This window comes from Numida meleagris, chromosome Z (genome assembly GCF_002078875.1).
Source record: "Numida meleagris isolate 19003 breed g44 Domestic line chromosome Z, NumMel1.0, whole genome shotgun sequence".
Taxonomy (NCBI): domain Eukaryota; kingdom Metazoa; phylum Chordata; class Aves; order Galliformes; family Numididae; genus Numida; species Numida meleagris.
In genome coordinates, this window is record NC_034438.1 from 713,841 (window position 1) to 728,071 (window position 14,231).

Below are 14,231 nucleotides of genomic sequence, written 5' to 3' on the forward strand. Positions count from 1 at the left end.
GAAAAAGGTTCAGATTCATCTGGCACAATCTGGCTATGTCGAATTTCTGAGGCGTTTTGTTTAGATTTACCTCCCTCCCACTGGGACACCTGAGTAAAGCCTTGCTTCATTTGGGGCCTTGTTTGGATTGAATACTGGAAATGCTCTTTTGCTCTTTTTGTAGCAGGATGTCTCTTTGCCACTTGTGGCCTCACAGTCCTGTGAGGTGCTCTGTATGACTTAACATTTTGTGTCCCTGGTCCTGTGACTTCATGTGTCACTTCTTCTGGAAGGTGACTGGTTTCCTCAATTGGGCTGCATTGAGCTTTGAAGTCTTTGTTTCAGCTTTGGTTGTCGCAACAAATACTTTCATGCAGATCCCTGTTAGCTGTTCTGCCCTTACCATAAAGTGAAGCATAATTTTCTCTATCTAAAAACATCTGGTCTCTTCTTAAAACTTCATTGCTTAGTAGCATCTCTTCTTTCCTAGTTTGCTGTATATTTATATGGTTGAAAAACCCTCCTTGTGTTTGTTCTAATATCCCGTGGAAGATCTAACTCAGCTTGACTCCTGGCAGTCCTTTATCTCTGCAATACTTGCCCTTTTTAGGACGTAGCTCTTTGCTGGTGAGTCTTTTTGTTGTTGTTTCCCTGCTAATATCCTTTATGAAGCGGTTATTCACCCATTTATTTCTGGAGGCTTTCTGTACGAATGTTTTTCTCCTCGGCTGTGATTCTAGCACTTGTACTTTCTGGCTCAACCTATCAATTGTTGGATTGGTGAAGGTGGAAGCAGTTTCTAACAGTCACCTGTTTGTTTACTAAAAGCTGTGCTGCCTAATACATAATTATTTCCTGAAATTGGTAATTGTGGTTAAGCAGTATTCAGAATTAATGCGTTATTGATTAGCAGTAGTGCCCTTAAATCTAGTTGCCAGATTAGATGAGAGGTCTCTCTTTCCAAGAACCACCACAGTGAACGAATGCAAGTATTTAAAGCATCATATTTCTTTTATTGATTGCTTCACTGCTTTAGTGAATACATTTTTGCTCTTTAAGGCAAAAAAGCAGAAAGCTTCTCTCTGTCCCTTACCCCGTCCTTTTAATCACTGGACGTTTTTTGTTAAACAGTTTCTTTGTTTCTGTAGGTTTTCTTGGCGACAGTTTTCAAATCTCAGTATTTGAAATCATGGATTGTTAGTTGTACATACGCTAGGTTGAGGTTCAGCCCAAACTCAAAGGGAAGGGCAGGTTATATAATCCTCATAATCCTCTGTAAGCTTGGGGGCGATTAGGAAGACTATGGTGTCTGTTTGGAGGAAGTAACTTTCCCTTTTGTTCATTTTCCTTTTTAGTCTACATTGTAGGACTGTCCTTATCTTCACAGTCCTAATGTTGACCTTGTGTTTAAAAAAAAAAAAATAGTAAGTAAATCTGGAGAATGAAATGTCTTCAGGTTTTGTTTCTGTGGCTTCCCAGTGATTTGCCTTTTACTCACAGAATAGCATTAAACTCCCAGAGTGGCTTTGAACTGGAAGAGGGCAGGTTAGATTAGATGTGAGGGGGAAACTCTTTAACAGGAGGACAGTGAGGCCCCAGCACTGCCCAGAGCTGTGGTGCCCCATCCCTGGAGGTGCCCACGGCCATGGGTGGGCCCTGGGCAGCCTGAGCTGGGGGGGCACCCAGCCCACGGCGGGGGTTGGGGCTGGGGGGCTCTGGGATCCCATTCTGTGACTATGATTCATTTATGCTTACCTTCTATTTTCAGTTCATCTGACTCAAATCCCTTCCCACATTTGGTTTATTTAGTAGAGCAGTTCTAAATCATTTGACAGCAATGTTGGTGCTATTTTGTTGGGAAACGCTTTTTTTCCCTAGTGTTTTCTAAAAAACTGTCACTTGCATGCACGTTGTGATGGCTGTGAAACTGCAAACCTGCCGATATTGTAGCATCCTAATGTGTTATTTTCTTTTATAGACACTAAATCCAAAATGGAATGAAGAATTTTATTTTAGAGTAAGTTTCCCTTTAATTGCAATCACTGTAATGTACAATTAATCACGTGGTATTCTGTATGATTTTTTATTCATTGTTTATATGTTTTTATAAAATAAATGCTTGTCCTGATGCTTCCTGTGGTTTTAAAATGTTAATGTAGTGGCAAATAATCAGAAGTATTTCCAAGAAGCGTATGAAATTTAAGCTATTATGGCAAAAAAAAAAAAAAAAGAAAGAAAGAAATACAAACGTAGGGCAGCAAGATTGAAAAAGCAGTTTCTCTTGACCTTCATATTCCTTGCCAAAAAGTTCCAAAGACGCTTTTTTCTTGTATTTAACTTACGTCTTTTTCAAATCATTCCTAAAATGAAGGTAAGTTTCACCTAAAACTTTTCAATTCGTAGGTGACTTTTCTTGAGAAATGATAACTTCTAATATTAGAGAATGGTAAAAAGTGGGTTTAAAATGGTGATCATCAAAACCAACGTAACAGAAACGAGAACAGCAATAACTTATTTGCTGAAAATGTTTTCTTAGGGAGAATGGCTTTGTTTTACTGCAGCTGCAGCTTTCACAGAAGTAGGTTAGGTAAAATTTCAGTGGTTTTAAAATTTAATCTTAAACAGCTGCTTGAGAACCAATGTTGTCATTGCAGATTGTTAAAAACAAGTGTCCCATCAAGCACTGTTTATAGCCTTAGTGCTATAAACTTCTAAATCTCTAGAATTGTCTTTAGAGCAATATTTTTATTATTTGTAGAATAGGGCCTGTGCCTGTTTCTTTGAGCTGTGCAGTCTGCAGGCACTAAGTTCACTCCCCTGGCCCCATGCATTTCCCAGTGCTCCTGGGACAAAGCACAGAGGTGGCCATTGTGACGATGGCACAGGGAGGAGCGTCAGAAAGTTTTACACTGTTATTGTGTGTAAGGACAGTTTGCACCCACCCCAATTTGCCACCATCCAGGGCTCAGGAATCAGTGACCCTTCCTCCATAAGCCCGTCCTGATAGACCCTGCTCTCACAGCATGCTGTGTTGTGAGACAGACTGTAAGGGACAAAGTCAAATGCTTTAAAGCAAAGGGTAAGAAAACTTATTTATGTTTTTCATTTTAACTGATAGTTTTCAAGGTTGTGTTGTTCATTGTACATAGCTTTTTCCAGGGAAAGAGAATTCGCAAAGCTGCCACTATTTGTGTTGTTTAAATTACAATATACTTCACGGGAGCTGTGTTGAAACATCTGGAAAATCCTAAAAATCAGTGTGAACGTAACGCACCTTTCTTTGCGTGACAGAGTTCTCTGATCTTTTCAGAACTGAGAGTTCTTTGCCGCTCCCATGGAGCAATCAGTCCATGGTGGGATATTTCATCTAAATTTCCTTAGAATCTCAGAATCACCAAGGTTGGAAAAGACCTCCAAGATCATCCAGCCCAACCGTCCACCTGCCACCAATATTTCCCCACTAAACCACGTCCCTTAGTACCACGTCCACATGTTCCTTGCACACCTCCAGGGATGGTGACTCATCCCCTCCCTGGGCAGCTTAATTAAGCAAGTGGACATGGTAAACTGGTGTATAAAGCTTTTTCTGGAAAAAATTGTCTCTCTCTTTGCTTAAATTTACTTCCAAGTCAATTATTTCCTGGAGATATAGTTATGTAAAGAAGCGATAGACAAGTATGCCAGACATGAGCAGTGGAGGTTCTCTGCCTTCCATTGGCTTCTCCCCAGGCATGTGATCATGGAGTATCACCCACGGGTGATAAATGGGCCAGAAGCAGTGACAGATAGACAGGCTGAAACAGAGATGGTGGTGAAATTTGGAAAGAAATGCATTAAAGCTTTTGCTCTCTACGTTTTAGTTGAGTTTTCCAGGTGTAGAACCCAGAAGTCTGAGCTCTGGTGTTCTGTCCACACAGGGCTTGTGTGCTGACGTTCTCCCAGTTAGGTAAATTTATACAAACCTATTAGTTCTGTTCTGTTTGCCTTGATTTAATCATTGTATGAACTTGTGCCCATATATTGCTCTAATTGAGCGAATGAAGCTAAAATAATAATATTTGGATTTTCTCCTAGGTAAACCCAACCAATCATCGCCTCCTGTTTGAAGTGTTTGATGAGAACAGATTGGTGAGTACCTGTCTTGGTTGTTTCCCTGGTCCCAGAGCTGTGCAACACAGCTGATGGAAACATAACACATCTTAAAGGTGTATTTTTTCTGTTGTTTACACGACTGAAGCATAAAAAACATTTACACGGATTGAAGCAAACAAAGTGTCTATTTTATGGGCTAATGGAACATTAAACACAGAAGTACTCTACTGGTTCAGACCAAAACAGTCCTCCTTAAGCTAAATGTTCTGCTGGTGGAAACATTCTCTTCCTGAGGCTTCTCCAGTGTGATCTGATAAGCAGTCCCAGCCTTGTTAGTTGCACATAAAGCAACTGCTTCATCACCTGGTCACCAGAGCATCTCTTTCCTGTACCTTTTAATACTTGATCCTTTTTGAGATGTGGTAACCAGAGCTCCGCTGAGTTACACAAGATTTTAGATAACAGCAAAGTAATGCTCTGCATTTTGTGTTCAGTTCTGCCCCTGGTAACGCCCCACATATTGCTAGGGCTTTTAGCCCTGACCCTCACTTGCCTGATGTAACCACTGTTGCTGAGATGATAAGTCTTCCCAAATCTTATTGCACATTTGCTTTTGTTGTGACGAAGTGAGTGCATTTTTCACACGGACGCATCAAATAGGTGACACTGTCATTCTGCACACACTAAGTTAAATGGATCTGTGTGGTGGCACATTGGGTGGATGACTTTTCTCTTTTTTGTCTGGTGAAAATTGGAGTCCCATTTTTCTGTTTGTAAGGTGAGGCCTTAGATTTCCTGGTTTGGAACAGTACAGTGTCTGCTGAACCTGCTTGCCTTGTGAAGGTCAGACTGGTGTTGTGAGGATCTTTTTATTCCAAACAAAACCATACAGTATGCAAATACTGATCTCCAAAAATGTGAGATGTTGTGGATGCCCCATCCCCGGAGGCGTTCAGGGCCAGGCTGGATGGGACCCTGGGCAGCCTGATCTGATGGCTGGCAGCCAGCCCACGGCAGGGGGATTGATGATCTAGATGATCTTCAAGATCCCCTCCAACCTAAGCCATTCTGTGATTCCTGTGTGGCTTGCGTGCACCTGGAAGGATGGCTGGGGTAAGTTTGTGCTGGCATGGAGGATAGAGTGGAAGCTCATGGAAGAGATTTTGTTCTGCCTGCAGAGGGCAGTGGCATGCACGGGGATGTCCACATGTGTCAGTGAAGAGGTGACAGTCCAGAAAAAAACCTGCAACTTGACTGTGCAGTGACAGCTGAGAACTGAAGGGTTCAGTATATTCTTTTCTGATGTATTTCTTTAAGATTTCTGGGTTTGCTTTCTGTTGGCACTGGCCCTATACTGACAGTTTCAGTGTTACTATGTTGTTGAACTATTTTCTGGTTGTTCTTCCTGTGACCCTGCTTCTGCAGGCTGTAACCTGGAATTGAAGAGATGTTGCTTTCCTTTTAGAAGGTGTTCTGAACCATTGGGCAAGGAGAACAATTACGCAGAAATTTGTTGTGGCACATTCCCATTGTGTTGTATTTACAGAATGAGGCACTAAACACATAATTACAGCTTTCGTGTGAAAAGCTTGTTGTCAACACTTACATGTTTTGTACTCCCAAAAAGAACTAAATTTTCTTCACGTTCCTAAATTATCTGTGTAGTTCCTGTCTGTGGAACGACCTTTCCTTTCTGTGCCCCCATCAGAGCAGAGGATGGGTGGTGCACCTTTATCTTCAGAGCAAAAAGAGACTGTGGATCACGGTTTACATGAAAAATAAGATAAAATCAACACCTGTGCTTGCGCAAGGCAGTTCCACAGCACTGTGGCTGTGTGGAAGCTATTTGTGTTTTTCTTCTTGTTGGCTCCCGGTCCGCTTAAAACAATAGGGGATTGTGCTGTCTGCTGGCAGTTGCATCGTTTGAAGCTTCCATTTCACTTTCTGCCTTTTGAAAGCAAGCTGCGTGCAAGCAGAGGTTTAAACGTCTAGACAGAGCACTGACCTGCCACCGACAGTTTGTTGACAGAGCTTCTCCGAGCTCTCCAGGAGAACAGATGCCTGTGCACGGCGCTGATCCTACGCCGTCTCCTCTTGTAGATGTGCTTTTAGCTAACCGGGTTCTTCCCCAGCATGCGCGAAGCAGCGCGATGGCAGGCACCCTTCAGCTCTGAGGATCCCCCAGTCGCCCGATTCCTGCACTGCGGTGGAGCGTACTTAGGGTGTTTGTTCTGCAGCTGGGTGTATCCCGTCCGTCTGTTCTGCTTCTGAGGTCTCTTGGCTCTCAGAGTGTAACCGTATTCCGTGCCTGCGATCACGCCCGTGGTAGTATTGCTAACTTTCCCACTGGAGGCTGGCCAGTAATGGGCAGAGTTTCTCTGTGCTGTTTAAGACAAATCCGTACCAAACGGCAATGCGACACCCGCCTCTGGTTCTCACTCATCTTTACTGCCCGGTAAAACTGAAGTAGAAACTTTCTCTCCTGTCACTTTGCACCTTTCTGCTGTTTTTATTGCGTGAGAGATCTTTGCCGTGCATACGGTTGCTTTGTTTGCTGTGATTTTTACTGGTTAACAGGGACTGCGCAGGCTAGCGTAGGCTGTGTTGCTCTCATAGGGACAATGTGAAAGTTGTGGCTTTTTAAAGGCAAGGAGTTTGTTTCTTAGCCACGCTCGGAGCGCAGTTAAAATTGAAAGCACAACCGTGCTATATTTACTCACGTTCTGCCATGATAGCCTCGTGCTGTCACACACACACCGAGAAGTTAAGCTTGAAATACTGTTTCTTATTTGCATGTGGCGTTGACTCCTAGCCCTGAACCGCGGCGTTTCTGTCGTAGTTAACTTTCCGTGTGCCTTGTGCGAATGCGCCGTGCGGGTACGATATGATTTAGATTTATAGCGGCGCCGAGTGTGCTCGCTGCCTCGGTCAGCTGCGCTCTGATGGAAAAGGAGCAGCTGGGAAGGTGCTGTTTCAGGCTCTCGCTGGCATTAAAAAAAAACAACAGAACCCCCACTGGCTTAGATTGGAGAGGGGGAACCGGGCCACGTGACTGCCACCATCCTACCCCATGTCACAGTGTGTAGGAGCGCTGATTGCTCTTACCCAATCATGCCTGGAATGCTGCTTGCCACTTGGGCTATTTCTGCTATCTGTCGCTATCAGTGCTGCAGTGCTAACAGTTTGGCAGATGGGACACTTTTTCTTGGAGTTTATGTCTTTGGTTTTTAACTTCTGGCAGCGCCTGAATTGTTGCCGTTCTCCCTCTCCTTTTCTCCTCTCTGTAAAACCATGGCCCATCGGCTGCGGTTTCATTTTGGCTCTGGGCGAAGCAACACAGCCCCCGAATCCGAGATCCTTGACCGGGACAGAGAAGATGACTTTTTCATGGCATTCCACACTTTGCCGAGAAGAAGCAGTCCTCACTCTTCCTCCCGACACGGAGCAGATTGCGGCGGTGGCAGCGATTTCCAAGAAGTGGGCTCCTTAAAGAGGAGCACCTCCATGTTTATTCCCCAGCTGCTGAACAGCATCAACGCGCGTCCCACGAGAAGCTCCTCGATGCAGATCTCTCTCCAGCGCAAGGCTGCAGATGAGTGCGCGACCCCGGAGACCCCCGAGGAGACACCCCCGGGTAAAGCCTCGGATGTTAGGGAGCATTATGCGTCCCCTGTTGAAAACCATTCATCCTCTCGGAGCAGCCCCGAGGTGACTCCTGAGGATTCTCCACCCAGGCAGACGGAAGAGTTGGGGCAGCAGATGAATGGAACTCTTCGCTGTAACCGTAGGATATTCCGTACTATTCCTCCCAATAACCAGAGCGACGATGCTCTGTCCACCGCCCACGAGGACGGGGCAAAGGAAACAGCTTCAGGTTTGAACATCAGTGGTGTGAGGATTCAGCATCGTGCTTCAAGCGCGGATGTGCCTCAGGTTACTCTGTTGCCCTTTGGTTCTGAGGCTCAAAATAATGCTCCCGCTCCTGAGCCCCGGCGCTGGTCTCTGCAGCATGTGCCAGACATGTCAGCAAATTCGGGGAAAAAGTTCTTTGTTCTCCAGTTACAGCAGCCGCAGGCAAGTGGTACAGGTGGTGAGTATAACTTCGGCTTTACTGGGACAAAAGGGGACAGATTGGTCAGGTACCCGCGCATACAGCTGGAGAGGAGTGCCTCCTACCCCGTCCAACCACGGCCAGAGGAAATCAGCCCCGCGGGTGATGGACTGAGTTCAGAACTGCACGGAAACAGCAGGAGCGGGTCAGAAATATCCAGAAGCAATTCAGTAGAGAAGATTCCTCAAGGGAAGGGATGCTTGTTTAAAATCAGACCAGATCAAAACACGAGGCAGCAGCACTTCCGAATCCTTGTCACCCGTAATCCTGAGGAACAAGGTCCGGTTGTTGGTAAAGAGTGTCGTGGCACCCCTGGTCCTACGACAGCCAGCACCGCGGTAAGTACGATGCTGAGCGTGCCCTGCTAACAACATACCAAATCTCTGTGCAAAGGCTGTTAAACCTGAGGCAAGTGGAGGGCTCCTTTGTTAGTGCTAGAATGTTCGGTGTTTCTCTGGAACCAGCCACCAAGGATCTCTGTTTCTGATCTGCCTTAACGTTGCTCTTGGTTTTGATTATGTGCGGTGTAATATTTTGAGATCCAAACGTTGCACACTGCTCGGTTCGGTGTTACCTCGGATCCTTTAAAATCAGAACAATCAGATGGCAAATCAGGTGATAGCTTTAATTTCGTTGGCTGAAACCTTGCTGCGTGAGGAGTTCTTTGTGCAGTTTGTAGTCTGAAAACCAATGCTTTGATAACATCTATGGATAATGCACATGTGTGTAAAGTCACTCTGTGACTTTAAAAATGTGCATCATAATGCGGTAGGAGCTAAGGCTGTAGAAATCTCTTGGTAATTCTAATGAAGATAATGGCATAGCAGGTGAGGTACCAAGAAATTAAGGGGAAAAAAAAAAGGGAGGTTTAGTTTTTAGGGTTTTTTTTCTTTCTTTTGGCCTTCTCTAAACAAAGAACTTGTCCTGTTCTTTGTGTGCCACGAGTCCTGATCAGACTGCTATACAAGCAGCTTGTCACGACCTAGGAGATTGTGCTGTCAGTCCTGTTTGCTTTGGTTTTACTTCAAGGTGCCAAGGTTCATCTTCTGGTTCCTCTTTGTTGTAACAAATGAAGTCTGAAGTTTCTTGTTTTTAAGCCATTCTTAAAAGACCGAAGCAGGAACGAAACCGAAGGGTTTAGATTAGTCATTTGCTTAAATTGCTTTACTGTGCAATTTAACACTGCCCACTTGAGTTCCTGAGCTCAGTGATGCTGTATATAGAATAGCAAGCACTCTGTCTCCAGCTGTGAAAGCAGATTCACTGGGAGAGGTTTGGGTCTTCGCCGCCTGTGTTCTCATTCTGCTGCGCTTTTGTTCAGTGAAATGCAGTACGGAGAGACAGCTGCTCGCTGCAGCAAGGCCGTAGGATGACTCTGCAGCTTTCTTGTCAAAAAGCTGGCATCTCCGGGCTGCTCTGGTGTAACCTTCTGTTTAGCCCTACAGTCATTATTATGCGTAGAAAATCACGAAATAAATACACCGAAGCGTTAATAAAAATAAACAATGAGAAAAATCTCTTAACAAAGAAGTACAGTTTCACTTCACTTTCTGTCAGCTAGCAGTTTGGTGAGTAGTGCATCGTCTCTTTCTTGCTAGCTTAGAACATTTCAGCAGCAAAGTCTGGAGTGCAGAATCTTCACTGATTTTTCTCCATTGGCATTTCACTGGTGCAGTTCTTTGTGTCCCACTGTGTTTTATCTCACACTAAAATGGTGTGTCTAGTTTTCCCTTTTTCCTCCCTTCCCAGAGAACCACCAAAACCAGCTGTCTGAGTTGGTGAAGAAGGGCAGACCCAGTACACGTGTGTCGGCAGTTCAGGCAGCTGGTGGAGGTGTGCCCACGGCTTCACGCTGTGCCCCTGCAGCCCGTCCTCCTGTTCCTAAAGGGGACAGCCCCCAGAATCACTTCTCTGGTAATGGGTCACATACCAAAGATGTGTTTCAGTGTTTCCAGAAGAAAATTAAGAAATTTGTTCCTTCATGCTCTTGGTTTTAGTTACCACGTGAAATCAATTTGGCCATCCCTGAAGCATGGCAGTTGCAGAGGCACTCAGTCTGAGAGAAAGTGCGTTCCTTAGTGCAAAAAATCAAATTAAAAAAAGATATAAATAATTGCAACGTTAAACTTGCTGTGATGTTTCTCCTGTTTCTAGCAAGCCCAGCCGTGGTGTGGGTAGAGCTGACTGGTTGGCAGGTCCCATGGAAGTGCGGGCAGTGAAGGTGTCCTGCTGAAAGCCCAGTGTGGTTTGTCTGCATATAAAGCATCCTTCGGTGTGTGCCATTGCTGATCTGCACCTCAAGGTGCTGAGGAGGGCCATGCCTGCAGCGTGTGCTCTGTTACCCTGCCATGCTTTAGAGCTGTGAGGGTACCACACCAGGACCCCTCCAGTTAAATGGATTTGTGTGTACGTGGTTGATCCTGGGCCTGGGGCTGCAGGCAGCAGCTGCTGCCATCGAATTTATCTTCAGTGAAACACTCATGCACACGTTGGCAGCCCTGCTGCTCCCGAGTGGTTGTGGCCGTTCAAGTGTCTGCTGTTTGCAGTGGTTTGGGGCAAGCAGGATGCATTTGGTTACGAGTTGTTAGAGAATACAGAGAGAAGCACTTGTGCCCAGTCGTGAACATCTTTCTTTTGGAAGCATGCTTACAGACTCCTTTGACTGCTGTGATATTTTACATGTAAAACGACAGGCTGTGTGCATATATCCTGTGGCACAGAGCAAACACATTGTGTGTAGCTTGGGATCTGTGAGTGCATATCTCTGTCTGTGGGGAACCCTTCAGAAATCCCATCTATTGGATGACTCTTTGGGGCTGGACAAAGGCATCTTTGTTGCGACTGAAAAATGGAAAGTGCTTGGTGTTGTGGTAGTGCTGAGCTGCGTTCAGCTGGCAAACAGCACGGGCAACTCCTGGCTCTGCCAGCCCGCATTTCACAATTCGGCTCGTATCTTCCTTCCTTCCTTAAAAATAACGTTGGAATGAACTTTGTTGTGAGCACAGAGTGCTCTTCCCCCAAAGGCGATAGCATCGCGTCCTGCGCTGTTCTGCCCTTTGTCATCCGCCTTTCACAACTTGGCGATGCCCTGGGTGTCAGTGGGGAATCGCAGTGCTTTAATGACACCACTCTCATGCAAGGCCTCTGCTGGCACTGGGGCAGGGTCTCAGCTGTGGCCACAGAGAGGTCTGTGCCCACCAGGAACAGTTCTCAGTGACAGAGCAGAGGTGGCTTCTGTGGGCAGAACGCTGCGCAGGGGGCAGAGTTGCAGGAGCCCTTCCATGAAATCAGCAGTTAGCAGCTGACAGTTAGGCGACTGCGGTGCTGTTGTTGATGAGGAAAATCTCAACTCTTACCTGATAACGTGCTTTAATGCCCTGTTATCTTATGATGGCACGCTTTGGCTTTTGACAGTTGTTTCCTCTGCAGAGGGGCTGCGAGCTTCTCTTCGTTGTGCTGTTCCCCTTGCCGCTTTCCTTCCTTGCCATGATGCCAGCTCAGTGTAAGTGCCTGCTACTAACTTCTTATCATAGCTCTTCCACGAATTGGAAAATAATTCCAAGATGGCAGCATTTTGCAAAGGAAGGTAGCAGCTCACCCAGTCAGATGCTGCTGCTGCTCAAGTTTGACATGTCAGTACCATCCTCTGTTCTATCCCAACAAAAGAGCTGTGAGTTTGATCTCTCTGACCAGTCACGCTGGAGGTTATTCATCTCTAGTTTGACCTAGGGGGATGCATGTCCATGAATTTCGTATTTGTTATTCCCTAATTTTGGTCAGAAGCTGTCGCCACACAGTGCTCCACATGCTTGTAGTCTGTGATGTGGAAGTCTTGGAATGTTTTTGCTTGACCCAGTATCAGATGAGTGAAATGCAACCTTTATTCAGTTCTACACACTGGAACATGAAGTTCAAATATAAAATACAGACTAGTTAATGAAGACAAGCATGGTGCTTTTTTAGCTTGAGTACTAATTCTGTAGTCAGTCTCTGGAATTATGTATCTTTCAGGACAGTTTTCAGTGACGGCTGTAGTAATTCTGCTCCTCTGTATCATTGCCTCGTGGGTTATCAGTGATATTTAAGGAAGAAACTTCCAAATCACTGCTAGCTAGCTAAGCCTTCACCGCATGGTATGAAAGACAGTGAAATAAATGTATCATTTACAGTCCTTTAGGGTTGATGGATTTGCATCTGGCCCCATCTGTAGGCCCTGCTCCCCCCATGGTATTGCTTTCCACTTATTTCAAATTTCTGGATCCCTTTGTGTTGTGACAGTATTGCCAAACCAGCCCTGTTCAGCAGAGCCACTGTCTGTGCTGTGCGTGTAAAGCAGCGTGCTGCTTTACAACAACGAAGGGCAGAGCAGGAATAAATACTGTGTATTTTACCATGGGATTTGCAAACCATGAGATGTTTAGGTTAGGGTGAAAGTCATTTCTGGGCTGAATTTGTTTTTCTTTCGTATGTAAACTGATCTATTTGTTTCGATGAAACAAATCCTTCCATGTTTTGGTGTAAACTGCAGGAACGTCTGGAAAGTCTCTTTCCTGAGATGGTGTTGGGACAGTAAGTGGGTTATGCGTTGCTGATCCTCATGAGAAAACTGATGGGAATATTAAAAATAAAATAAAATGAATAGAAGATTTCCACCTCCCACTCCCCTCCCTCATTCAGGGAACCATTCAGGAGGTTCTGTTTCAGGATCTAGTGCTAACCCAGTCCCTGGAGGAGGGAAATCCCAGTTTTCCTTTTAGTGCTGCACTTGACACCGTGTTCAGTGTGCAGTGTAAGGTTTGCCATCCTTAACTTAGTCCCACTTCCTGGGACCTGAGTAGGCCTAGGAGACAGCGGTGCTTTTGGGTTGAAGACTTGGTTACACATCTTGCAATTTCTGAACCGAGTCTGAATGCCTGAGAAATCCTAAGGATAAATTGATAAAAATGAGACTCATCCTGTTCTTCCTAAGAACATTAGCTACTGCTGCTCTTCTGCTGCCGTGTTCCCACTTGGGTGGCACTGGTGCATGAGAGGTGGGGAGCACCCAGCAGCACCCGGCTCCCTGTGCCCCACGCAGGATGAACACCCCCTGGCACGTGGCTGCACTGTGTCAGCTGCGTGTCCCCTCGCAGCAGCTACTGAGTGCCACATGGTTTGACATGGCAGACACCAGGAAAAGTCACATCGTTAACTGCTTAACAGCTGTTCTTTGTTGTACCTGTTGCATTGTGAGGAATCAGAGGTTTTTCTGACACAGGAGGGCGAAAGCTGTGTCAGAAATAAGTGTTGCTGTCCGAGTCCCTTCACCCTGGACCAGCACAACTCACCTGCACACAGACCGTGGGGAATGAGTGGTGTGGGACGTGCTGTGCTCCTTGGAGGCTGCTCTGCCTGCTGGTGCTGCACATAGCAATTCCATCCTTCATTCTGCACTTGTCCAGGTCTGGAGACTTCCTTCAGGGACTGCTGTCCGGACCCTAGTGGGCATTTCTAGAACAGAAGTAACAGTGCCCTTGGCTAGATGCTTACACCAGCTCAGATGAATGGTGCTGTGAAGCTCTGCCCTGGGCTTGCTGCACCAGGAGTGCAGACAGCTGCGTGCCTCTGTGCTGTGCAGGTCGGGACGTTGTTGGCAGCTGCAGGTAGAGGTGAGGATCTGTTCCTCAGTGGTCACAGGTGCTATGATGCTCCATCTAGCTTTGGGAAATCTGCTGCAAGCACCTTGCTCATTTAGGGTGTCTGTATTGTACATCTACTGTAGTCACGTTTCCAAACAGTCAGGAATTGACTACACTGTCTTTACCCATCCTCAGAGGTCCCTGGAAAGCTGTTCTGAATTTCATTAACTTCCCTGGTTTTCTTGCTGCAGGTTGTATCTTTTGGTATTTCTCTGCAAAGAAACCAGAAAAAAAAAAAAGTCTTGAACAAAAGAGCTGGAAATAACACCACCTTTGATTGCGCAGCAGTAACAAACTATTTGCTCCTACATGGAAAGTTGTATGCTGAGTTTCAGTACTCAGTGATCTCTGTAAAGCTGAGTTTATAAGGC

At 45.7% G+C, this 14,231-nt stretch overlaps 1 protein-coding gene across 7 annotated transcripts in view; it reads left to right on the plus strand.

Moving 5' to 3' along the window:
• NEDD4L (neural precursor cell expressed, developmentally down-regulated 4-like, E3 ubiquitin protein ligase) overlaps positions 1–14,231 on the plus strand; it is a 135,654-nt gene that overhangs the window by 62,806 nt on the left and 58,617 nt on the right. For 4 of the 7 annotated variants that reach the window (XM_021379789.1, XM_021379791.1, XM_021379792.1 and 1 more), the window contains 2 exons: positions 1,958–1,996; positions 4,054–4,107. In XM_021379789.1, the coding sequence (XP_021235464.1) occupies positions 1,958–1,996; positions 4,054–4,107 (93 nt within the window). Of the gene's footprint in view, positions 1–1,957; positions 1,997–4,053; positions 4,108–7,347; positions 8,521–14,231 lie in introns of those variants that run through there. The other 3 variants (XM_021379786.1, XM_021379787.1, XM_021379788.1) reach the window with 2 other exon arrangements.